Here is a 25,212-nt window from a genome sequence, read left to right as displayed (position 1 = left end):
TAGGCTATCTAGACACTTCTCAAAATTTTAGAATCCGCTCGCCAGTTTCAGCCGAGTTATGTCAGTTTCGGTATCAAAAATCGAATTTTTATCATTTTCTCGAAAATGATTGTTTCAGTTTTCGAATAAATCTGGGGAATCACGAAAAAACTCAAAAAATGAAAAAAACATTTCAAGGAAATGGTGAAAATATGAAAGTTCTTCCCGTTTTAAATATAGTAGTTGAGAAAATCGTTATTTTCTACCGAAAGGGCGAATTTTAGTACTAAAGCTGATACAACTTGAGTGAAACTGGCGAGCGGACTCGGAAAATTTCAGAAATGTTTAGATAGTGTATCGTTAACATATCTTGAAATTTTCATCGAATTCTGGGTTTACGAGATGTTGACGCTTCCTTGCGAAGTGTGAAAAGTCAATTTATTAAGAATTCGGACAAGAAGTTGATGTCCCTCATTTACAGTGAACTAAAAAAAAAGAAATAAGAACAGACAAACCTGAAAAATTGTGGTTCAAAAACCACATCAATGACATGTGACCGGAGGCCACAGCTGAAGCTCTTCCACCTTCTCCCATAAATCTTATTTTACGATGTGAGCTGTCAAAAATTGCGTGCTCTTTTTCCACGAGTTATATTGAAGTGTTTTAGATTTTCGCATCGTCTCGCAAAACTAAGAGTGGGTAGTGATATATTACCTTTGAAACAGGAAGAAAACAAATGGATTCATATGAAAATTAGGTTTTCACGTAGATAATTTTTGGATTTGCTCTCTGTAATTTTATTGCTAACTTTAGGTATTGAGTTTCGATGAAATGTTCATTAGAATAACGAGTGACAAACACATAATTATTCACTTTTACGGCATGGACAGAGAGCCCAAAAGATTTCGGCAACGCACGCAACGACTTGAAGACACAGACAACATGATCCGCAACACTTCTTGTCGGAGTCCGTTTGAGTTGGTGGTTGAGGTGACCAACGGCTAGAATAAGTGAGTTTGAAGAATTTTTTCTTAAAAACTTGAAAAACTACAATTTTCATATATGTTGTCTTATAAGTTTTTGTTTCAAAGTTCAGTATGCCCAGACTGATAAAAAACATGTTTAGATTGAGAACATATTTGAAAAATCAGATCAATCAAAGTTTCCACATTTGTAAAAATTCCGAGATTCACGAAGTTTTAACAAGATATTTTTCATGACACCACCTTCTCGGTAAGTTTTTTTCGATAGAAAGAACATGTATTTGAAAATTCCAAAAATATTTTGAAAAAAAATACTGGAAAAAAAGCCTGGCCCGGCCCGGCCCAATGCAAATAGGATTGAAAAAAAACATACACATCATTTCAAACTTACAGTGGCAGTGGTTGAGTCGTGATTGCTTCGTCAATCACAGTTTCTTTAACTCGAGTACTGGACATGCTGCAGAGAATAAAAGACAAACGAGTGCCTAGTTACTAATTTTCAAAAAAGGAATGATGTGAAGTTGTTGAAGCGCGTGAGGCTCCGTGTTGTCACCCAGCGACCGTTGTGATGCACGGATGACGAATAAAAGAGAAAAGGTGAATTTGCATTTTTATGGCAAAAGAAAGATTGTGTTGTTTTATCGAAAATAAAGATTTTCATGGTTTGCAGAATTTCATTTTTTATGTGTGTTATAGGAAATGGGCTTTGCGTAAAACTATTTTTACGGAATCCGTGAAACCTAAAATTAATTACGGTCTTTGACAAGCGGAACATATTTTTCTCGAGTTTGGCGATATTTCGAGTATTTAAATGTAAGGCACAATCTCTGAGAAACTCGAAAACAGCATGGCAATGGAAAAATTAAAAATGGTCGTAGGAGTCTGATATTTTATGTGGGTAAACTTTTCCGAAAATAGATTTTTTTCAGAAAATGTCTGAAATATGAAATTTCACATAATTTCAAGTATAATACAAAAAGTTTCAAGTCCAAAAGCCTCCTAGGAGTGGAGGAAATTGAATTTGAAAATTGCCGATTTTACAGTGAAATGAGATTTTTTGGCACTGAAGCTGAAATTTCAGCACTTCAAAGGTCTCGTAAGCAGACTTTGAAAACGGATTGATATAGGTTTTCTACCATTTTTTTTTCGATCTATGTAGGTGGTTTCTGTTGACTCCTACCTTCACTTAAAAGGTTCCCTTGTAAGACTTTTGATTATGATACCCTTAGGCCACCCCCCTTCTGGCCACGATATAATACCGTAACCTCGAAAAATTATTTTTGTTTAAAATGATGATATCGATTCAAACGTTTCATATTTCAGTTTCTGGTACATTTTGATCATTTTTTTGTGTTAGAACCACTTTCCTACAGTAACCCTGAAGTAGAGAAAATTTCACTTTTTTGAATTTTTTTCACTTTTTTCGGGATTTCTCAAAAATCTGTCTGTGTTAAATGAACCAAACCCCAATAACTCGATACTTTGGACCTATCTAGACCGGAGAATCTTTTGAGCCAAAACTTTATTGTATTGTAGGACATAAAGTTATGGCCTAACACTGTTCACAAATTGAGACGAGCTACGCTGCATTTGTGACCTTGGAAAAACTCGAACAAGAAAGCACACCTGACAGCATGGTGGTCTCTGGGCAAATTCTCGGTCTTTATGAACGCCGTCAGTAATTTTAACAAATTTTTTAAACGTGCACAACTAGTACTACAATATAGAAAAAACAGAATAAAAAAAAGTTGAATCAACGCTGAGATATGACGGTCCGAAAAAAATTACAAAGACTTTTCGCTCAACCTAATAGCACGATTTTAAAAATATCGTCTTTGTCAATAAATTACGCAGTGATTGAACACAATGCCCAACTTGATTTCAAAGGTTTGAACTTGTTTCATGAGTTTTAATGACAAGTTTTATCACAGTTTGTGACAAGCAAAAAATGAAATACTTTTTACTGATATTAAGCAATACTATTGAGTTGTCAAACGAAAAAACAATCAGCTGAGCTAAGGCATAGTTTTTGAGACATTGGCTTCATTGAAAATGATTTCTTTGATTCAGAAATGATGATCAACGTTGCAACTTCATTCAAACCAGGGGTGGGCGAGGACGGGAGAAAAACCTTCACGTTTTGCAAATTTTTGCTCTTGTTATGCAAACCGAGATTAATGGCGCACACAATTTCGCCGAAGGGTCACGACACGAAACTAGCGGGAATTTGAAATTTGATTTATTTTTCAACTACGCGCCGCCGGGTAGTCATTCTTCGCAGCGGCCGACACTTCCCTGGTTCCGCCGTCCACTATACTTTGTGTGTGCCGAGGCTCCGCCCACTTTTTTCGCGATATGCGTATGTTTTGCATTTCGTTTCCCACGAAAGCCGATTGCTCGCCCAGCCCTGATTCAAACAATTTTCCGTGAATAGACAATTTTGGGTAGTCCAGGGTGCGGAATAAACATGAGGAGAAGGAAGAGAGAGGTCGAACAGGATGGATCAACCATTCCGGATGAACTGATTGTCAGATGATCGTTTTTAACTAATACTAACATTTCGAAAAGAAAATATGAATGACACTGTACGTTTTCTGATAATTAGAGTAGTTCCTAGTTTTGCAGTTCGTTGGAACATTTCGGGGAAAAACAAAACGGTTTGGTTTTTATTTTAATTTATTAGAAACCAAAACATGAAATAACAATTATAAATGACGTTTGAAACAAAAACACGAAAATTATAAATTTCTGTTCCGACGCATATATCTTTCAATTGCTTTAGTTGGACGGTTCTTCTTGTATTTTCTTTTGTAGGTAAAGCAAGCAGTGCACAAGATTCCTTCACTGGATGTGACGTTTCTCCATAGACTTGTTTTAGTGACGAAACAATTAGTGCATTGACGAGTTTTCGAGTCCCGACGAGATGTTGATTCACATGTTACAGTAGTCAGAGATTGAATCGGCATTTCGGCAGATAGTTGCATTGGAGCCAACGTGGAGCTGGTACTTGGTGAGCTAGGGTTAGGAGTCGTGGCATTGAAATCAAAGTTGAGCGGAGGTAACATAGTGGCAGGTTCGCGTTGAGGAATTTGAGTTGGAGAGGGAGTAGAAACATTTGAACTCAAACTTTGGAAGAATTGAGCATAATAATACGCGTAGTAGTTGGAATATAAGGTGTAGTCCGAGTAGTCAGTGGCTTGAGTATTCAGATAATTCCAGTTGAGATTTCCAGAATTCCAATAATGCGCATCTGCGTAGGAGTATGGAATAGGCGTGTCAGGAACACTGCCAGTAGAAATAGGCGCCAATTGAGAGTTCATAACAAGAGGATCAGTAAACTGACTGATGATTCCGAGAAATCTGTTCTTATATATAGGCGCTCTACGCCCTGCCCCGTTAAGAAAATGATGATAATGACAAAACAAACCTCAGCACTGATGACATTGATAACTTTAAATGAGCATTGTCAGCATTGAGACATGTGAAGATGGTGGGGAATAATCTATCTGCTATTCTCAGAATGATGACAATAATGAGCCATGTAGGTGAGATATGGTGTTATCTTCAGATTCTCGAGGGATGTGGTGCAACAGTTCATGAGCATCAGGCTTAAAAAATTCAGACTTGATTTCAGATTTTATTGGAATTTCTTGATCTACTGAACATTATATTCTAGAGACATAAACGTTTTCGAAGTTTCAAATATGTATCAATTTCCTGTTTTTTTCAATTTCCATGTTTTTGTAGTTTTTGTAGTCTAATACTCCCACTTCTCAAGTGATTGTATCGAAGTTTTATTCCTCCAAAGATTGGTGGAACTTAAAAAAAAAAGACAACTTCTGAAACCAATAATGATACTTTTCTGTTTATATCGGAAGTTCAGAAACTCAGATAGATAATCAAAATTTTGAAAATCTTAATTTTATTAAAATTTATCATTGTTATCCAGCAAATCCAGAGATTCTGTCAAAATCCAAAATCAATTCTTTGTTTCTCTGGGAATTAAAATGTCAGAAACTGAGATTTTGAGAAATTTTAGAAATTAAGTTTGGAAATTGTTAAAATCGCAAATTTTTAACTGCAGAAAATTTAAGGAATCCATGAAGTCCTTCTGTATTGTTTCTCGCATTTCCACTTTTTTGTGCTATTTCATGATTTATCCTTTGATGTTTTGTAGTTTTTATCGGAAGGTCAGTAGGAAGTTTCGGAGGAAATATTTATTTAGAGTATGTTGAAGAACTGAGAAAGAAAGGGAATGCCGAAAAAAAATGAAAGGCAGAAGTACTGCCGTACAGGAAAATCAAAATTTTGTGAGATTTCAAAAAAGATAGACTGTCAATGCGTTCAGGGGAGAAGAAATAGAATTTGATGAATACAGGAACGAGAAAAAAATTGCAGATTATGGAAAATTATAAGAAAGGGAGACACAACATGTATTCGGGGATTTTTCGAAGCTCAAAAACTTCATGACAGCTCATAATGTTACATTGGGAAAAGACTTTGAACGATGATCTGTGTTTAATTATAAATGTATTCAGTTGTTGAACAATTCCTGGAAGAATCCGACATTGTGCTGAAGGCGATGATAGAGCTGACGAAATTCTCTGTAGAGATTTTCGATAATTTCCATACCATTCTGTGTACGTGGCTCGCATCCGATCACATACAGCATCTCCCCAATCATTTTGATTTCGCGGAAAAGGAGCAGGACTTCTTGTGGAACTTCTGGATCAGCCTGAAAAATGCTATATTAACTAACTGATATCATCATACGAAACTAGCCCTGAGAACTGGCAAGTAGTGAGCAAGAGCCTGGAGAATGACCTCAAGGAAATCCTGCAAAAACTTAGATCGTGGATTAAAAAACAGTTGATTTTATACCAGTTCATTGTCTGGTATGTTGCGTGGATGATGCATAACATTATCCATTTTGGTAGAGAAGGAGTCAAGCTGAAAATGAGGATGTATACGATGTTTAGAGACGCGAAAACGGTAAGAGAGCAATATTCGGAGACGAGGATGTAGAAGAGTAATTTTTTCATCACTGACTTAGACATGAAATAGTCTAACTGCACACATACGGAATTGGGGGGAGGGGCTGAAAGAAAATAACATAGGATAGTGGCCCCTCGCATAGATTTTGAAAGCTTTTGTGTTTTTTATTTTATGACTCATTCAAATTTTTGCTTTCTGGAACGCTTTATTTTATTGATTTTTGAATTAGAACAGATAACCTTCAACTTAAAGATATTTCGGGGCTATTGCAGAGATTTACAAAATTCGTGCGTAAAAAAATTTTGATATTGATGAATGGGGAGCTTGAAACTAATTATTTCAAAAACTGAGGTAACGGTGAAAAAAATGGAAAAAGATACTATGTGTCTTCAAACGCTATACTTGGTTCTCTCCTTGAAAGAGCCCCCACATTTTCAAGCTTCAGCTCAATTATAGCAGTCAAAATGTGTCAACTGATAACATTTTTTGATATTATGATGAACAATTTATCAGTTGACAATTTTTTCAAAATTTCACAGGGACGGAGATAAATTAGCCCAAAGCTTTGAAAAGTAGGAGACACTTCTAGTAGGAGGCACTTCTAGCAGAATAACCTCAAGATACACAAATCAATTTTTGTCTTTTCAGAAATATAACAGATATTTGTTTTTCGGAGACTGTTCAAAACATTGAGGATCAAGCGGGCCCCATTGGGCTGAATATGAAAAAGCACATGACTGTCTGTCTCTCGCATAGATTTTGAAACGTTCCAAAAATTGTTTTTCCTTTATGACTCATTCAAATTTTTTTTGTTTTCTCAAACGATTTATTTCATTGACTTTAAAAATTGGAAGATGGACAGCTATAGGGGAATTTCATGGTTTTATATAATTGTATGTGTGAGGAAAAATAAATTTAGTAGGTGCAGAAGTTGATGTTATCATTTGCAAACAGGGTGAAAAAGATACTGTATCCCCGCATTTAGGACGTCACTCCGTGTGCTTAAACTTTGGGCTCAGTTATCTTTGTTCAAACAAAGATATGGAAAATCTATGAGGTAATAAAATATTCATCTTTATTTCGCCAATATTTTCCTAACTGATGACATTTTGATACCTTTTTGAAACTCAGAGATAATTGAGCTCAAAGTGCCAGTGTAGGTGTGACGCTCTATTAGGTTCCAGCATTTGTTTTTTTCGTCTTTTTTGGCGTATTCGAATAAATGTTCTAGAAAACAGTATTTCGCTGTTTTCAATGTTATAAAAAATAAGTTAAGGTATGCCTCCGACGCATAGAGTATTGAAGAGGCCGCTCAATGACGACACTTACAGAACATACTGCAAAATTACACGAAAATTCTTGCGTGGGAAGGACTAAACGTTGTTAGCCGAAAAGTTAAAATTGATAATTTGGCAAAAAAAGTCCAACGAGCTGGACAGGGATGAGGATATTTTTGCGAAAAGCTAAACAAGTGTCTGTTTTAGTGACTAAGACATGGAACTGTCTCTCCTCTCTCTCTCTCTCTCTCTCGCATAGATTTTGAAAGGTTCCAAAATTTGTTTTTTTTTCTATGACTCATTCAAATTTTTGCTTTCTGGAAAGCTCTATTTCATTGATTTTTAGTTTAAAAAAGGAGCCGGATAGAGATGTATATCCAAAATACACTTTTGTCGCATAGAGTTGGTATTTAAAGGATCACTTAACGATATCTTCTTATTTAAGGATATTTTGAGGGCATTGCAAAGATTTAATAACATCCAGAAAATACTGAAATTGGTGAATAGAAAGTTTTAAACTTATTATTTCACAAACTGAAGCGAAAATGTGGGAAAAAAAACGATATTTCTTCATAAGCTAGACTTGATTCTGTCTTTAGAAAACCCCCCGAATTGTCAAGTTTCACCTATACCTGCTCCTATGAGAGATATCAAGAATCTGTCAACTGATAAAATATTTTTGATATTATGATAAATATTTTATCAGTTGACAATTTTTTAAATTTCTCACAGGAACCGAGATAAATAGGCAACGTTTAAAACAAAATAAGAAGCCCTTCTTTTACAGGTTTGAAGGTATGCATCTTATCTTGAGAAATGGAGAAATTATGAAATTCTTTGAAGCTGTTTTTAACCATTTAATTTTCTAGAAAAACTAGAAAAACCAATTTTCTTTGTTTTTTTTTTGTAAAAAATGAATTATATGGGACTGTTCAACAAAAGTGGATCAATCGGGCCGCACTGAGTTTAACGAAAACACATGACAGAGGTCTGTCAGTCTCTCGCATAGATTTTGAAATGTCCCAGAATTTGTTTTTCCCATTATGACTCATTCAAATTTTCGTTATCTAAAAAGCTACAGTTTATTGATTTCAAAATGAGGATAAAAATGAAATTCAGAAGTTTTTTCAATACATTCTATATCCGTTTTATAAACTTGAACCCTGAAGGAGAGAAGGGAGGGGAACTTCTACGGAACAAAAAACCTCTAAACTTTTACTTTAAGCTCAGTTTTCTGTTCCAAAAGAAGATATCGAAAACCTGATAAAATGTTCGTCATTTAACCACCTAGATTTTCCTAACTGATGAAATTTTGATATCTTTACAAATTCCAGAGATAATTGAGCTCAAAGTGCCAGTTTAAGTGTGACGGAAAATAGATGCGTCGGGTAGGATTAAACTTTATTAGCCCAACAGTTAAAATTGATAATTTGGCAAAAAAAGAGGCCCAACGAGCTGGACAGGGATGAGGATATTTTTGCGAAAAGCTAAACAAGTGTCTGTTTTAGTGACTAAGACATGGAACTGTCTGACTAAGCACATCTGGGGGAAAAACATCACATGATGGAGGTCTCTCAGTCTCGCATATATTTTGAAATGTCTCAAAATTCATTTTTGTTTCTGACTCATTCTAATTCATTTTTGCAGAAAGCTCTGATATATCGATTTTCAAATTATAATAAAAACAAATTGCACTGTGTACATGTTCACTCAGCAAATAGTGTGAGTATTAGTGAAACCACTTATTAACGACTTTAGACTTTATTAATGATAAAGGGGGTAATAATCTAGGAGGTAAAAAGCGAATTTTTCAGTCGTGATCAGATTCAGAACAGGCGTCGGAATTTCAAAAATTCTGGCTGTTTTACAAATTTCATTCTGTAGCTTTCGTTTCGAAATCGAACTCCAATCGTAGTTTTCTAAATTTTTCGAAAATTTCACTAGAAAGCTATGGTATGTTAGTGGTTCAAAATTTTGACACTCGAGATTTTCGACATTCCAAAAAAAGCCGTTCCGAAATTTCGATTGGTTTTTAAAATTAATAGGCAGAAATCTAACCTTATGAGTAACAGTTTCTTCATTCTGCATCAAACAATATTTATTGTGAAAACAAACTTAAGGGCAAAGTTAGTCTAACAAAGTTAACATTGCTTCAATTGAATTGTTCCAATATTCATTTCAATCTATGAATCATTCGAAATCTTTTTTTTTTCTAGAAAGCTTTTATTGATATTGAAATTAGAAAACTAACCGTTTACCCGTTATATATCTCCGTCGACTAGTGTGAATACTCGTGGGGCCACCCATTATTCTTTAAAATTTAAAAACAACAAAGGGGATAAAAGTCTAGGAGGCGAGAGCAAACCTTTACATTCTTAATCAGGGGTGTTCGAAACTCTTTTTTGCGTTTTCAAAATCAGTTTGTAAATTTTTCTTCAATTTTTCCGATTTATAAAAAATTTGAAAATCGGAATACATACCAATATTCCGAAACTTCAAAACTCAGGATTTCCGACATACCAAAAGGCCACTCCGAGCATCCCTGAATGTTTTTCGATTTGAAAATTCTTATCCACAAATCAAACTTAATGATCAAAATTTTATTCATTTTGCAACAAAAAAGGTTATTATGAAAACAAACGTAAGAGCGAAACTAGTCTAACAGAGTTTCAACTGCTTCTATGATCTTGTTGTAGTAGCGCACTAGTGTCTCATTCCAGAACCGGGCGTAAACGAAAAAATTCGGAAAAGATTTCAAGTAAGTGTTCAAAATTACGCCAGAGAGCGTTTATTTGAATTGTAAAACCTTAAGATCCTTACAAACTTCAGTTTTCTGAAGAACAATCAGGATTCTTCTTCGGGATACAAAGAACCTAGAATTTGATTCAAAATTGATCCTCTCCAAAAAAAAATTGAGTTTCTCTAATAATAAAATGTTGCAATTGGTATGAATTTGAGGGCCAAGTTCAGGTCGGCTTCTAGGTGTCATGTACCCTTACGAAAAAACCTCTGTTTTTCCGCGCTTCAAATAAAACCTTACAAAGTCATAGGGGTCAGAATTTTGTAATATCAGAAAATTTGTAAATGTAGTTTTGGGCACTATTTCAAAGTATTGGGCTCTTTTTTAATGTTGAAGTTGTTCATTACAGCAAATTTCAACAATTAGTTTTCAAGAATGAAAAAAAGACAAATCGTAACTGAAACGAAACGAGTTAGGATTATCGTCTTAAGGACTGAACTGTTTTCTAAATACCATCATTTTTTCTGGGGACCGAAACATCAAAGAAAAATTTTCAGCTTGTTTTAGCCTGTTTTTGAGTGTTCTTTTTCTGGAAACTTTAACTCACAATCAGCTCTTTTTTACGGTTGTTGTAGCCAACCGCTGCGCGCACAACTGTCTGTAAAATAGAAACTAGAAAATAACGATTATGCCTATTTCATATCATTTCAATATCGGTGAGGCTACGCTTTTGATTACACTCCATCTTCAGATTCTGTAAATGGAGAAGAGATTTCTGAAATTTCACTTGTTTAAACATAATTTCAATGAAGAAAAGAGAACAATGCATTTCTCGAAAGTTCCAAAAGTATAAATTAAATTGTTTCAAAAGTGCAAATTTTATGTCATTCATCATCTCATAAAATTACAGTACCCCATTCCAATAAAGAGAGAGAGAAAGAGAAAGAGAGAGAGAGAGAGAGAGAGAGAGAGAGAAGCAAACAGTGTGACTAACATCACTAAGAAAAAGAGAAAGAGGCGGAGCACGACACTGTCTGGTACTACGATGGCCTTTTTGAATGTTGTCAACACTCATTTCTTTATTTTTCTCTTCTTTTCCTACATTTTTTGCCAATTCGCGCTTATCTTGCGCAACACAAAACGTGAGGTGCCGCTGGTTTTCTTTGCAGTTTTTGCTCTCCCCTTAATGAAATTGTGTATGAGAAAATGCCCTAAACCTGTATTAAACAATATTTTGGAATGAAAGCCCTAGGATTTTCGCTTCCAACGGAGTTCTTACTGTTATTAGAACAAATTAATTTTTGAGATAGGATATGAATTTGATATTGAGATAAAATTTGAACAGATGCAATAGGATTTTTTCGTAACTTCAAAAATTTCTGTCTTTGTTTCAAATTTCTTGAAATTTTCTGAGACATAACAAGGGAACCTGAACATTTTGTGCGCCCAGAACTAGGTGAAAATTCTCGATAGGTTCATAATTGACCATCTAAAAACTTCTAGAATCCGCTGTTTCAGCAGAGTTATATCAGTTTCAGAACCAAAAATAGTTTTATCCTTACAAAAACTGCAATTATTGAAGAACATTTTCCTAACTTTTAGGACGTTTCAGAAAATGAGATTTGTTGTTTTGAACCTAAAATTCAACGAATTGACATATTCCACCCATTTTGTCCAAACTTTATTAAAACCAATTTTCATTGGTGGAAAATCCAAAACTTGAAAAATCAATTTACGAGAAAATACTTGAAAAAATTCCTTTGAATCTAATTGTAAGAGAAACACAACAAATTTCAGTTTTTAAAACGTTTTAGGAGGTGAGGAAATCGTCTAAAAAATTGCTCTTTTTTTGCAATTTTTAACCCGGTTTTTGGTACTGAATGAGAGAACAAAAATAAAAAATCGAAGTCACTTACTGGGATTTGAAGTATTCCACTAGAGGAATGTATTGGTAGAATAGAAAACCAATACTGCTCTTACCTTAAATTGTGGTCCGTCGAAAGCTGAATACAAAGCTGTAGGTGAAATAAGAGACTATGCAATTTTGATAACAGACTTGTCTCTTTTCATCTGTTCTTATACCGCTCTTATATGTTAGGTAGTGTGTTTGTTACGTTCACAGAAATTTTATGATTGAATAAGTATTGATATTGCTTCGAACAAAAATTCTCAGTTTTTCTTTTCAATCCGTTTTTGGAAAACCTGATAGAGCCTAAAAACTTTATTTTCAGTTCATTTCCAATTTATTTCATTATTTTAGATGACCCCAGAACCATTGAGAGAGGAGCCAAAGGTTGATGCCGCTCCCGGTCTAGGAGTTCCAGACTTCCCGCCACCGGCAGCGCCAGAGCCGGAACTGCAGCCGGAGCCAGAGCCACGGCCAGCGACCCCGCCACCACTACCTCCACGTCCTGGACCACGGCCACGGCCACTGACGCCGCCTCCGCTACCGCCACGGCCACACGCTCAGGCTCGCGTGAGAGCTAGGGTGAGTTCAGATTGTGAAAAATTGAGACCATTTTCATCTGTAACTTTTTCAGGAGGATTCGCCCCCACCAAGAGCACTGGGCCTTCCGCAGAATATGGAATGGATTCATCAGTTCAGAAGAGCTAGAGGAGACCAGCAGGTGAGAAAGATTTTGTTCGCCAATTGACCGTTTTAGTAGGCGCCTCATTGTAAGATTTATTAATTGAAAGGCAGCGTATTGCAATTTTTCTACAAACTATTTTAAAACCGGGTTTTTCAAATTTGCAGCGAATGACTAGTGCTAGAATTCAAGTTGATAAATGACCAGTTTTAAGAAGAGCAAAATTTAGTTTTTAACAGTCTTGTAGTTGTCAGTTTTGAAATGGATTTTGATATTTGAAAATTTGAGATGGCAAAATTCTGTATTTCAAATTTTCAGAATTTCTGACATTTAGAATTCAGAAAATTCAGTAATTTAAAAAGGCGTAGATGCCGTAAAACCTGTAATGAAGTCTTCTAAACTTTTAACGTTGGCCTAATTTATCTCGGTTACTGTCAATGATATGAATTTTCTGCTAACTGATAAAGTGTATATCATAATATCACAAACATTTAATCAATTGACACATTTTGGTATCTTACACGGAAACAGAGATAATAGAGATATACACTGTGGTAGCCCTTTTGTTATAGGTTTTACGGTTTTCGGGTGTTCAGAATTATAGTTCGGAAATTTGGGAAACTGTGAATCAAAACCTCGTGTCAAAAATCTCAAAGTGAATGAAAAAGTACGAAACTGAATTTTGGAAGTTCTAAATGTCAGAAACTATGGATTTTTTATATTTTTAAAATCATCGGAAATTCAGAAACCCAGATGTTCCGAATTTCGAAATAGTTTATGTCCCTGAAAATTGATTTCAGATTCCATGAAACCCGAGATCAGTTCCAATGAGAAGTATGGCCAAAATGATCATTTCCGTTGAAAATAGTCGATTTTGTTTAATGTTTGAAAATAGTGATTTCCATAATTGGGATTTCTTTTTGATTAGTTTTGTATCTCCGGTTCGCATTTTATTTGTGAATTTTTTAATTTTTTTTCAAAATTCATAATCCATTTACTTCATTTAATATCCTTGATGAATAAAATCTAAAATGCTCAGAAAAACTGGCCCGGCGTGCCCGTCATTTCACAATATATTCGTACCATTTGACTTCATATTCGTGCCTCCAACCGATAAGGTCACCAAAAAGATTCTTCACACACAAGTTTAAAAAAATTTTGGAACAGGTTATATAGAAATCTTAAAATTTGGCTCAAAATTATAGGATTTTTGGTACCGGGCCTTGAAAGTTTCTTCAGGCCCGGCCCGGCCCGGTCTGGCCCAGAATTTTACTAGTATGAACAACTACAAAAGCTGTTGTTGAAAGAAATAAGTCTCGAGTCATAGATATTAATGTTTTAGAGTTTTCATCGGGAGGTCAATATTATATTTTGGGAAAACGTTTATTGTGGGAATCTTTTTAAGTACAATTTAAACGTTTTTTTTATATAAAAAAAGGTGAGGGAACTTGTTGTTACTGGTAGATGCAAAAAGGAAAGAAGAAACAGAATGTGATAAATACAGAGAAAAAAGGGAAAAGGGTTGCAAATTCTGGAAAACTCATATTCGGGGAGAATTAGATGCCAACAGTTCTTTGAAAATATGATAAGTCATTCTTTGAAATATAAAAGACAATCAATTTTTTTCTGGGATTTTTAAACGTTTTTCTTTAAAAGTTTCTTGACAGCTCGTAATGTTAGATTAGGAAGTGACTTTGACATATAATATCTATTTAATTAAAGCACATTCAGTTCTTCAACAATTCGGAAGAATCTGACATTATGTTGAACCAGGCGAAGATAGAGCTGCCAGAATCGTCTGTAGAGGTTGTCGATAACGACCATTGTGTGAGCGTGGCTCGCATCCGATCACATACAGCATCTCCCCAATCATTTTGATTTCGCGGAAAAAGAGCATAACTTCTTGTGGAACCTCTGGATCAGCCTGAAAAATGCTATATTAACTGAATGATATCATTATTAGAAACTAGCCTGAGAACTGGCAAGTAGCGAACGAGAGCCTGGAGAATGACCTCAAGGAAATTCTGCAAAAATTTAGATCGTGGATTAAAAAAAGTTGATTTTATACCAGTTCATTGTCTGGCATGTTGCGTGGCTGATGCACAATATTATCCATTTTGGTAGAGAAGGAGTCAAGCTGAAAATGAGGATGTATACGATGTTTAGAGACGCGAAAACGGTAAGAGAGCAATATTCGGAGACGAGGATGTAGAAGAGTAATTTTTTCATCACTGACTTAGACATGAAATAGTCTAACTGCACACATACGGAATTGGGGGGAGGGGCTGAAAGAAAATAACATAGGATAGTGGCCCCTCGCATAGATTTTGAAAGCTTTTGTGTTTTTTATTTTATGACTCATTCAAATTTTTGCTTTCTGGAACGCTTTATTTTATTGATTTTTGAATTAGAACAGATAACCTTCAACTTAAAGATATTTCGGGGCTATTGCAGAGATTTACAAAATTCGTGCGTAAAAAAATGTTGATATTGATGAATGGGGAGCTTAAAACTAATTTGGTTAAAAACTGAGGTAACGGTGAAAAAAATGGAAAAAGATACGAGATTCCTTCATACTCTATAGTTTTCTCTTTGGAAGAGCCCCCACACTGCCAAGTTCGAGCTCAATTATCTCGGCTCCTATGAGAGATGTCAAAAATGTGTCAACGTATAACATTTTTCTGATATTATTATAAACAATTTATCAGTTGACAATTTTTTTTCAAAATTTCACAGGGACAGATATAAATTGGCTCAAAGCTTTAAAAAGTAGGAGGCACTTCTACTACAGGTTTGACGATTTCTTGAGAAAAAAAATCATGCCATTTTTTGATATTCTGAACATCGTACTAGCAGAATAACCTCAAGATACAAAAATCTATTTTTTGTCTTTTCAGAAATCTAACAGAGTTTTGTTTTTTGGGGACTGTTCAAAAAATTAAGGATCAAGCGAAACCCATTGGGCTGAATATGAAAAAGCACATGACTGTCTGTCTCTCGCATAGATTTTGAAACGTTCCAAAAATTGTTTTTCCTTTATGACTTATGCAATTTTTTTTTATTAAATCAGATTATTGATTTCAAAAGGAGAATTTAAAAAAATGAAATTTAGAAGTTTTTTCAATACATTTTATATCCGTTTTAAAAACTTGTTATCAAAGGAAAGGAGAGGTGAAGAGCTTAAAGAAAAAATAAACTATGCAACTTTTACTTTGAGTTCAGTTGTTTCTGTTTTAAGAGAAGATATCGGTAATCTATCAACTTATGAAGTGTTCATCATTTTGTCACCAAGATTATTCTAACTGATGAAGTGATGATATCTTTGCAAAAGTCAGAGATAATTGAGATTAAAGTAGCTCTGACGAAAAATAGATTTAAAAACTCCTACTGAGGGATGGATTAAATTTTGTTTGCCGAAAGGTTGAAATTGATAATATACCAAGGAAAAAAAGAGATCCAACGGGCTGGACAGAAATAGGGATGATTGGGCAAAAAGCTAAACAAGTGTCTTTTTAGTGACCAAGACATGGAACTGTCTGACTAAGCACGTCTGGGGGAAAAACATCACATGATGGAGGTCTTTCAGTCTCGCATATATTTTGAATTGTTCCAAAATTCATTTTTGTTTCTGACTCATTCAAATTCATTTTTCTTGAAAGCTCTATTATATCGATTTTGAAATTAGAATAATTTAAAATTTAACCGTGAATATGTGACCTTCAGCAAACAGTGTGAAAATTGGTGAAGTCATTTGTTAACGACTTCAAACTTCAGAAAAAATTCAGAAACAATAGGAATATCAATCTAGGTGGTAAAAGGAGACTTTTTTCGTTTTAATCAGGAGTGTTCGTCAATTTTTTTCCAATTTTTCTTATTGATGAAAAACAGTTTCAAAAATCGGAACATACAGAAATTCCGAAATTTTGAAACTCGGATTTTCAACATTCTGTAAAATTCTGAAAAAACCATACCGAACATTACTGAAGTTTTGATTGGTTTCAAAATTTATAAACCAAAATCAAACTTTATAAACAACAATTTATTATTTTTGCATTAAAAAATAGTTTCCGTATTTCTTCGAATAGAAGACGTCAACTTTGAGCTCAATTATCTTTACTCCTGTAAGAGATATCAACAATTTGTCAACTGATAAAATATTGGCGATATTATGATTAATAATTTATTAATTGACAAATTTTTGATATCTTTCACAGAACTTGGGATAATTGAAGTCAAAGTTGACGGTTTAGGAATAAAGCTTCCACTGCTTCAATCATCTTGTTGTAGTAGCGCTCTAGCGTCTCATACCAGAACCGGGCAAAAAGATGCTCATCCTCCATGGCAGCCCGAGTCTCAACACTCTCCAGAACATCTGCGATGTTGAGAGCTTTGTGGAAAGCGTTCAACAGAGGCTGTGCGAGCGGCTCTAAGTGACGGCGCTGCCTCTGAAAACCGGTTTTTTATACTCGCAAATAGGTGCTTAAACGAGGTAATTACGAGCTGTCTTACAAGCATTTTTCAAGTTCACTATTTTTTACTAACTAACGCAGAGAATGGCAGTCAGCATGTGCTGAAACTGGACACTCTTTGATGCCTTGTGTCTTGCTTCAGAAGAAAATACAGGCTGAATGAAAAACGGACCATGGTGTTTGGGCACATGTTTTTAAAATCTTGACTTTTCTCGTTGGCAAGACACCGTTTTTCGAATAACGTCGTCTACTAGCACTTGTTGTGATCTATCATACATATTTTAAGAAGTTAAAACAATTATCGGCTTGTTTTGGCCTGTTTTTGAGTATTCCTTTTACTGAAAACTTCAACTCACAATCAGTTCCTTTCCACGGTAGACGTATGCGACCGCTGCGCGCAAAACTGTCTGTAAAATGGAAACTAGAATATAATGATTATGCCTATTTAATACCATTTCAATGTTGGTCAGGTTACGTTCTTGATTACGCTCTATCTTCAGATTCCATAGATAAAGACGAAATTTCTTAGACTTTACTAGTTTAGATATGATTTGAATGAAAAAAGAAAGAACAATAACTTCTTGAAAGTTCCAAAAGTTCAAATTAAATTGTTTCAAAGTGCAAATTTTTTGACATTCATCATCTCATAAAACTACAGTACCCCATTCCAAGAAAGAAGAGCAAACAGTGTGACTAACATCTATAAGAAAGAGAGAAAGAGGCGGAGCACGACACTGTCTGGTACTTCGATGGCCTTTTTGAATGTTGTCATCACTCATTTCTATGTTTTTCCCTTCTTTTCCCACATTTTTTTGCCAATTGCGCAATACCTAATGTAAGGTGCCGCTGTTTTTTTCTTTCCTGTTTATGAGATTTCGTTTGAGAAACTGTCCTAAATCTGTATTAGACAACACTATGAGATAAAATCTCATTTCTAAAATAGTTTTAAGGGAAAACTAAAAAAATTCGCTTCCTTGCATATCTTTCTGAAATTTGAACAAAATAGTTTTTTAGTTGAAGGAGGGGGATGTGAAATTTTTCGGACTATTTTGGACGTACAGTATGCACTATGACGTGACGGTGTAAAGCGCTTAATGTCCCTGTACGTACCAGACATGAGCGGAATTCCTTATTCCTTATTCCTTATTCCTTATTCCGGGTGTTTTTTTCTATTCCTTATTCCTTATTCCTTATTCCTGATTTTTTCTTATTCTTCCGGAAAATTCGAACAATTAAAATTTTGAAATTTAAAATTAGAAAAAACGCTTCCTAAACCTAAACTACTACTTAAAAAGTCGTTTAATGAAGCCTAAATTCCTCTTTTATATGTTTTATCAAAAAATTTCAAAAAACATTCGGCTTTTTTCGAAATTTTGTTCCGTATTCTTTATTCCTTCTTCCTTATTCCGGGTGTTTTTTTTATTCCTTACTCCTTATTCCTTCTTCCGGGTTTTTCAATTTTTATTCCTCATTCCTTATTCCTTATTCCTGATTTTTAATTTTTGTTCCTTATTCCTTATTCCTTCTTCCGGATTTTGAAAAATTTTATTCCGCTCATGTCTGGTACGTACAGCTTTCGCCTTTTGTACACCATCTCTCCTTGCCCATGTGGCTCAGTCGGTACACGTACATTGAAAAGAGACAACAGTGATACTTTCATGAGAATCTGGATTTGCGAGGTCCTTGTAAGAGAAAAAAAGGTAAAAATCAAATACTCACTGGGCTTTGAAATTTCCCACTAGATGTTTCTGTTGGTAGTATTGAAAATCAATACTGCTCTGGACTAAATATGTGATCATACATAAGCAGAACACTTAGTTGTAAGTGCGATGAAAAACAGTTCAATCTTGATAACAGACTTGTCCCCTCTCATTTGTTTTTATACCGCTTCTCAAAAATTAGATAGTGTTATTGTCAACTTCCCAGAGATTTTGATTGCGATAACATGTTGGTATTGCTTCAAACGAAAATTCTCAATTATTTCTTTTCAATCCGTTTTTGGAAAACCTCATAGAGCCCAGAAACTTTATTTTCAGTTTATTTCCAATCCTCAATTTATTTCATTATTTTAGATGATCCCAGAACCGTTGAGAGAGGAGCCAAAGGTTGATGCCGGTCTGGGAGTTTCAGACGTCCCGCCACCGGCCGCGCCAGAGCCGGAACCGCAGCCGGAGCCAGAGCCACGGGCACCTACCCCGCCACCACTCCCTCCACGGCCAGGACAACGGCCACTCACGCCGCCCCCGGTACCACCACGGCCACACGCTCAGGCTCGCTTGAGAGCTAGGGCGAGTTTAGCTTGTGAAAAATTAAGACAATTTTCATCTGTAACTTTTTCAGGAGATGTCGCCACCACCACGAGCACTGGGCCTTCCGCAGAATATGGAATGGATCCATCGGTTCAGAAGAGCAAGAAGAGACGAGCAGGTGAGAAGGGTTTATTCACCACCTGACGGTTTTAGTGGATGCATTATTGTGCGATTTTTAATTGAATAGAAGCGTATTGCAATATTGCCACTAACTATTTCTCAACCGAGTGGTTTTGAAGAGGGTGTTCCAATTTTTTGTTGTAACGTGACAAGTTTTTAAGTTCAACCTGAGAAAATTCTCAGTTCTGAAAGAGCATTTGCAACAGAGTCAATTCCAATTCACCGGATGTAGTTGTCAGTTCTGAAATGGCCAGTTCTAAAACTAACTACTGCTACGTAGTTAGTTCTAAACCGTTCAGTTGCCAAATTTTTGATAATCGAAAGTTTGAAAAAATTCTGTATTTATAAATCTCAGAAGCTCCATAACTCAAAAGTTTCAAAATTCTGTAATTCGATTAATTTTGTTAGATACCCTAAAACCTGTAATAGAAGTGTCTCTAAACTTCCAACTATAGCCTAATTTATCTCGGTTCTCGTCAAAGATATAAATACGTTGTTAACTGATTAATTGTATGTCATAAAATCACAAACATTTTATCACTTGCCTCTTTTTTGATTTTTTTCGCGGAGACCGAGGTGATTAAGCTCAAACTTGACAGTGAGGGGTTCTTCTATTACAGGTTTCACGGTATTTAAAAACAAAAATTTTGGGTTTTCAGAATTTCAAAAGTTTGGAAAACTGTGAATGAGAACCGGCTGTCAAACATTTCAAAATTCAAAAAATTTAGTAAACTAAATTTTGGAAGTTCGGAATTTCTGAAACTACGTGTTTCTCAAGTTCCTAAAATCATCGGAAATTCACAAAACCAGATGGTCTGAATTTCGAAACTTCTCACATTCCTGCAAATTAATGGTCAGAAAATCCAGGGATTCTTCGAATTTTTTTGATTAATTCTGAGAATTCTATTCAAGACATTAAATTTGGTGCTTGCTAAATCCTCAAAATTTGAAATTCGGCAAATTCATGGATTCTTAGAAAGCGCTCTCATATTTTTTTTCTTGCTAAATAAACATAACTTTGATTGAAATAAAAATCGGTGTTGTTTTCAGAGAGGACGCGGTGATGCAGGCCTTGGAAGAGGCCAAAACATTGATCGGCCAGGCCGTCAATTGGATGAGGATCAGATTCTCTTTCTTCAACGATTAGGAGTCCGACAGCGCCGAGAATTCTTAGACATGGTAAGTTCCTATGTTATTTAGTTCAGACTTTTTTGATAAATAAAAAACTGTAATGATTGTGGGGTTTCAGATTCTCGACGGACAATTTCCTCTGCCAAATGAGGCCTTCGAGAACCCATTTGGAGATTTCGTTCCACGAGATGTCCCAATTGAGATAATGGAGGAGGACATGGGATTTTTCGATGACGATGGAATTGTCGATGATGAGGATGGGAACTAGGATTTGTGTACAAAATGATCAATTAAGAGAACATGAACTTTTTTGCAAACATCTGACGTGGTTCTTAGATTCCAACTTGAGGAAACATTCCATATTTTTCATGTTCCCCTTTTTTAGCTCAATTAATTTTGTATTTCACCGCTTCTGGTTTTTTTTTCTGATTTCCACTTTTGTTGTACTATCCAGTCCCATAATAATCCGACGTCTTCATTAATCTTCCCATCTTTTTTTCCAATCAAAAAAATAGCGAAAATGTCGTTTCCGTTAAAAACTGTCAACTTTTTCATGTCTGGAAAAGTAATCAGTCACTATCCTGTTGAGAACGAATAGGTAAGCGCTAAATACCTATTCAGACTCCTAAAATGACAATTTTGAACAAAAATGGTCATAATTGTGAATTGTTTTTGACCAGTGTTGTATCTTCGTTTACATTTTATTTGTGGCTTTTTTGCGTTTTATTTATTCTCCATTATCTTTATTTTATATCCCTGATGAATAAAACGTGTATTCGTTAATTTTTTCAGTAACAGTTTTTTGAACTTTTCAGCAACAGAAAATCTAATACCAAAGGCTTCTTCGAATTGTTGAAAAAAAACGAAGTTCATGACGATTTCGAAGCCATTGCCTAATCCCTTTTAATCGAATTTTCTAGATTGGCACATATATGTTTTGTCATGTGTATTGTGTGGGATGTAGTTCTCCATAAATCCTTTATACCCGAAATAGATTTAGATATATTTTATTTCCTGGATTTAGTGTGTTATGCGCGATACACCGCATTCAGTTCCTCTTCCAGAGAGACAATTCTCAGAATGTTTTAATTTTGGACACGCAGATTTCCAAACTCTTAGAATCATCAAATATCCAAATCTCAAAATCTTAATTTTGATGCTTCGAAATTTCGCACCTTAAGAATTGTTAACCTTCATCATCTGATAAAAATAATCATCTTCTAAATGTTTAAGAATATCTGAATCTCCGAATCTTCAAACTGGTTGTTTAAAGATCCAGAAGTCAACAACAGGATTAGTACTACCAAGTACAAAATGCATGCCTATAGCATACTCATACATGTCATCAGTAGAGTATTACTTTTTGTACTTCAAAGATTGCATCATTCTGGATTTATTTTTTGGAATACGACATTACTGATTTTGCATTGAGCTTTGCTGAACTCGAGTAATATTCTCCTTGAAATTCTCAGGACTTTTTGGGTATTAAATTGAAATGAAGGAACGAATTATGGTTCTAATTTTTCTCATCAAAATCCAAAACACAAATCAAATGAAGTTCTGTAGTTTACTCCAATTTCTAATTTCCCTATTTTTGTTCTTATTCACCCCTTTCTTTCCTATTAACTCCTGTTTTCCGTTCAATCCCAGGAAATTAAAAGTATCCCCATTTGGCTATCAGAAACTTCTGGGGAGCTAAAGGATTAATGTGGCTTATTATCCCCACTTGTCACCCTCCCACTTCAAAGTGCTCTCTTTTTCTTTCTAATTTCCGTTTTTTCCTAGCGAGCACTCTGGTTGTTTCATATTTTGAATATTCCATTTATTGGCTTCTCTGCTGAGCTCAGCCGTCCATAATCTCGTTTCACCAGTTTTTCAGTTTATGCAGTTCTCAATATTCCGACAACAATTATAATTTCTGTCTCCCAATTTTTTCCCAATCCCTGTGTTCTTGTACGTTACTGTATATTTTCAGAAATCAAAATGGGGCAAAGAAAAGTCAAGAAGCCTATTACCCAGACAATCTCTTCTAGAGAGGAAGAGCCTGCGGACGGTCCACCCGAACCAGCCGAACCAGTCATGGTTCTCGACGACGATGCGAACAATGAGCCAAAAGAAGAGCCAATTCTTACTGTGGTGCCTTTGGTTCAAGTTTTTGGAAACTTGAATATTTTGAGACAAAACGAACCGGAAGCTCAAGAAGCTCCACAAAACGGAGCACAACAACAAAATCTCACCGAAGTTCTCGTTGTCGACTTACGGAATAGAAGTATCGACGACATGGTCGACGTTATCATGCGCTGGAGCCAAGGAAATCGTGATGGATTCATTCGCCATGAGGTTGTCGAACATGAAGGAGCTCTTGTTCCAGTTGAAAGACTTGAAGAGATTAAAAACAACCAGGTAAGATATTCGCATATTTAAAACGGGCCGGGTTCAAATGAAAATTCCAAGATTAAAAAACCGAGCCCTCATTTTTCAAGCATAAAGATTTGTTCTCATCAAACTGCCACAACAGTAATATTTAGAGATAATATATATAAATAGTTTTCAGGCAGCAGCTGCTCAAGGTGATCGCCCGGAACCTCCACCGACATCATAAACAAATAAAAATTCAATATTTGAGGATTTGAATTATTACTAGGAAATTATAAATTGATGTATTTGGTGTTTTTTCCTCCCTCTTCTCATTTTCCTCAGCTAATAAATTTGTTAATTTTATTATATTGGATGTCACAACATGGAAAGATATTCAAAATGGGAGTAACGACCCGACAATGAATCGTGTCGTGTCAACTCTCAAAAAACAAATGTCGAAAATTTTCGACAAAAAACTTCTCATTCTGCCGACATGGCCTAACTTTCTCATCACGATTATTCTAGCCCAGTTGAGGGTAGTTGATTGTCCAAAAATGGACTGTCGTTCAATTGATGTAATTTCAGCTGAAGATTTGTGAATTTGGAAATGGCTTGAGAAAAACATATTTTGAGTTTGGAAGCCAACGTTGTCGCTGAAAATTTTTTGTTTTCATTCCGGACTCACCAGCTCTTCTGCTCACCCAAAAATTCTAATCTAACTGAATTATCACATCACATTTTGAGAGTTTTGTATTTTTCTAAACTACCACTACAAACCAGAGATGTTCGGAATGACCTTTTCCGAATTTGCGGAGTGTCGAAAATTGCGATTTTATAAATATTGGAATTTCGGAAAATCAAAATTTTCCTATTTTTAGAATCTCGGAATTTCGGATATTTGGATATTTGGAACTTTTCGGTTTTCAAAAATTTGGAATTTCGGAACTCCGGAATAATCCCTTTTTAAAAATTTTCGAAATTACGGAAGTTTCGGAATTTTTCAAAAGTCGAATTTAAAGCGGAAATTTTATTTTCCCATCACAAAAACGCAAAAATCTTTTGAAAATTGACAGAGAGATTTCGAGAGCAGAAAAAATATCAAAATCAATTCTGTTCGAGTAGTCAAAATTCTTAGTTCCGAAAAAATGCTTCGGAAAAATTCCGGTCGGTATTTTATTCCGAAAATGGTTGGAATTTTCGGAATTTTCAAAATTTGGAACTCCTTTCCAAACATCCCTGCTACAAACTAATAATTTCTCACCTTTATTTTTTTGTCCTAAACTCGCCAGTTCTTATGTTTGCCCAAAAAATGTTATTTAATTTTTTTTCACATTCGCTACTCACAACACCTTTGAGAGTTTTGCCATTATCTCAAATTTTCCTTCAACCTACTATTTTTACAACTCTCACCTCTATTGACTTGTTTTGTGACATGGATTTGTTTTTCTGAGTGGATCGAAAGGAGCCCAGGACACCTAGCCTTGTGTGTCTCACCGTTTCTTACGCCCTCTCATCATAACCCTCAAAAAGTATTCATTGAGAGAAAAATATTAGAAAAGCAAGAAAACAGCTTCAGATTCTTCTCACCAATAAAAAGAGACGTGTCTCCCCAGACGAATTTGAATTTTTCGATTTTTCTATCGGTTTTCAACTTGTTTCATGGAAAGTCATGGAGAAGAAAGTGATAAAATTTTTTAGAAATTTTGTTTCCTCCAAAATTAGTTTCTGACACTAGAACGTATATTACAAGAAACATATTTGTGCTGAGATTATTTTATGTTTCCCGAAAGCAAAATCTGACACCATTCATTCGGATTTTTTAAAAGAGACTTTCTGGATAGTTTTCTGGCAAAACAAAATTTTGAAAAACGAATTTATTTTTGAAATTTCCCATTTCTTACTATTATATTCCTGACGTAATATACTGACATTTTGCAATAATGTGATCCATGTAAGAGAACATCCCCCTTTAAGACAAACTATTTCAGTTCCAACAATGTTTTCATCGTCATCAATATTCCATTTAGAAACCGGAAGCTGTGAAGTCACGAGAGAATTTCTAAGATTCAGTCGGTTTTTTTAACCAACCACTGTCTGACGTCAGTAATCTCTTCAGAATTGAAGAATCAGAGTTTTTCAAAGCTCTAGGCACACACCCTCGTGCGTCAATTAAAAATTTTGTGCTTACAATTTCTGTCTACGTTACTCTTATGAAGTGCATTATAGATTTGACTAAAATTTTGTCTTCTGGCAAAAGCTTATA

The 25,212-nt window shown here is 35.1% G+C and overlaps 7 protein-coding genes across 7 annotated transcripts; 3 read left to right on the top strand and 4 right to left on the bottom strand.

Annotated features, from left to right (window-relative positions):
* Positions 1-844: 844 nt before the first annotated feature.
* On the bottom strand, positions 845-1,418 carry CBG27969 (the record flags this gene model as incomplete). Its single annotated transcript, XM_045240269.1, has 2 exons — positions 845-980; positions 1,354-1,418. The coding sequence occupies 2 exons, from the start codon at positions 1,416-1,418 to the stop codon at positions 845-847; spliced, it is 201 nt and encodes a 66-aa protein (XP_045099701.1).
* Positions 1,419-3,700: 2,282 nt separating this feature from the next.
* CBG15489 lies at positions 3,701-4,282 on the bottom strand (the record flags this gene model as incomplete). Its single annotated transcript, XM_002645356.1, has 1 exon — positions 3,701-4,282. One exon carries the CDS (start codon positions 4,280-4,282, stop codon positions 3,701-3,703), a length of 582 nt encoding a protein of 193 aa, XP_002645402.1.
* Positions 4,283-5,496: 1,214 nt separating this feature from the next.
* Positions 5,497-5,891, bottom strand: CBG27968 (the record flags this gene model as incomplete). Its single annotated transcript, XM_045240267.1, has 3 exons — positions 5,497-5,697; positions 5,736-5,798; positions 5,844-5,891. 3 exons carry the CDS (start codon positions 5,889-5,891, stop codon positions 5,497-5,499), a joined length of 312 nt encoding a protein of 103 aa, XP_045099700.1.
* Positions 5,892-12,234: 6,343 nt separating this feature from the next.
* CBG15491 lies at positions 12,235-12,628 on the top strand (the record flags this gene model as incomplete). The annotated part of the gene is made up of 2 exons (XM_002645357.1): positions 12,235-12,462; positions 12,515-12,628. The coding sequence occupies 2 exons, from the start codon at positions 12,235-12,237 to the stop codon at positions 12,626-12,628; spliced, it is 342 nt and encodes a 113-aa protein (XP_002645403.1).
* Positions 12,629-14,321: 1,693 nt separating this feature from the next.
* On the bottom strand, positions 14,322-14,678 carry CBG27967 (the record flags this gene model as incomplete). Its single annotated transcript, XM_045240266.1, has 2 exons — positions 14,322-14,486; positions 14,631-14,678. The coding sequence occupies 2 exons, from the start codon at positions 14,676-14,678 to the stop codon at positions 14,322-14,324; spliced, it is 213 nt and encodes a 70-aa protein (XP_045099699.1).
* Positions 14,679-18,689: 4,011 nt separating this feature from the next.
* Positions 18,690-20,859, top strand: CBG15494 (the record flags this gene model as incomplete). Its single annotated transcript, XM_045240265.1, has 5 exons — positions 18,690-18,716; positions 19,104-19,319; positions 19,372-19,458; positions 20,511-20,639; positions 20,710-20,859. The coding sequence occupies 5 exons, from the start codon at positions 18,690-18,692 to the stop codon at positions 20,857-20,859; spliced, it is 609 nt and encodes a 202-aa protein (XP_045095727.1).
* Positions 20,860-22,574: 1,715 nt separating this feature from the next.
* Positions 22,575-23,193, top strand: CBG27966 (the record flags this gene model as incomplete). The annotated part of the gene is made up of 2 exons (XM_045240264.1): positions 22,575-22,994; positions 23,146-23,193. 2 exons carry the CDS (start codon positions 22,575-22,577, stop codon positions 23,191-23,193), a joined length of 468 nt encoding a protein of 155 aa, XP_045099698.1.
* Between the last annotated feature and the right edge of the window lie 2,019 nt (positions 23,194-25,212).

Source organism: Caenorhabditis briggsae (assembly GCF_000004555.2).
Source record: "Caenorhabditis briggsae complete genome, chrX, whole genome shotgun sequence".
Classification (NCBI taxonomy): domain Eukaryota; kingdom Metazoa; phylum Nematoda; class Chromadorea; order Rhabditida; family Rhabditidae; genus Caenorhabditis; species Caenorhabditis briggsae.
This window is presented reverse-complemented; position numbering and strand designations above follow the sequence as displayed.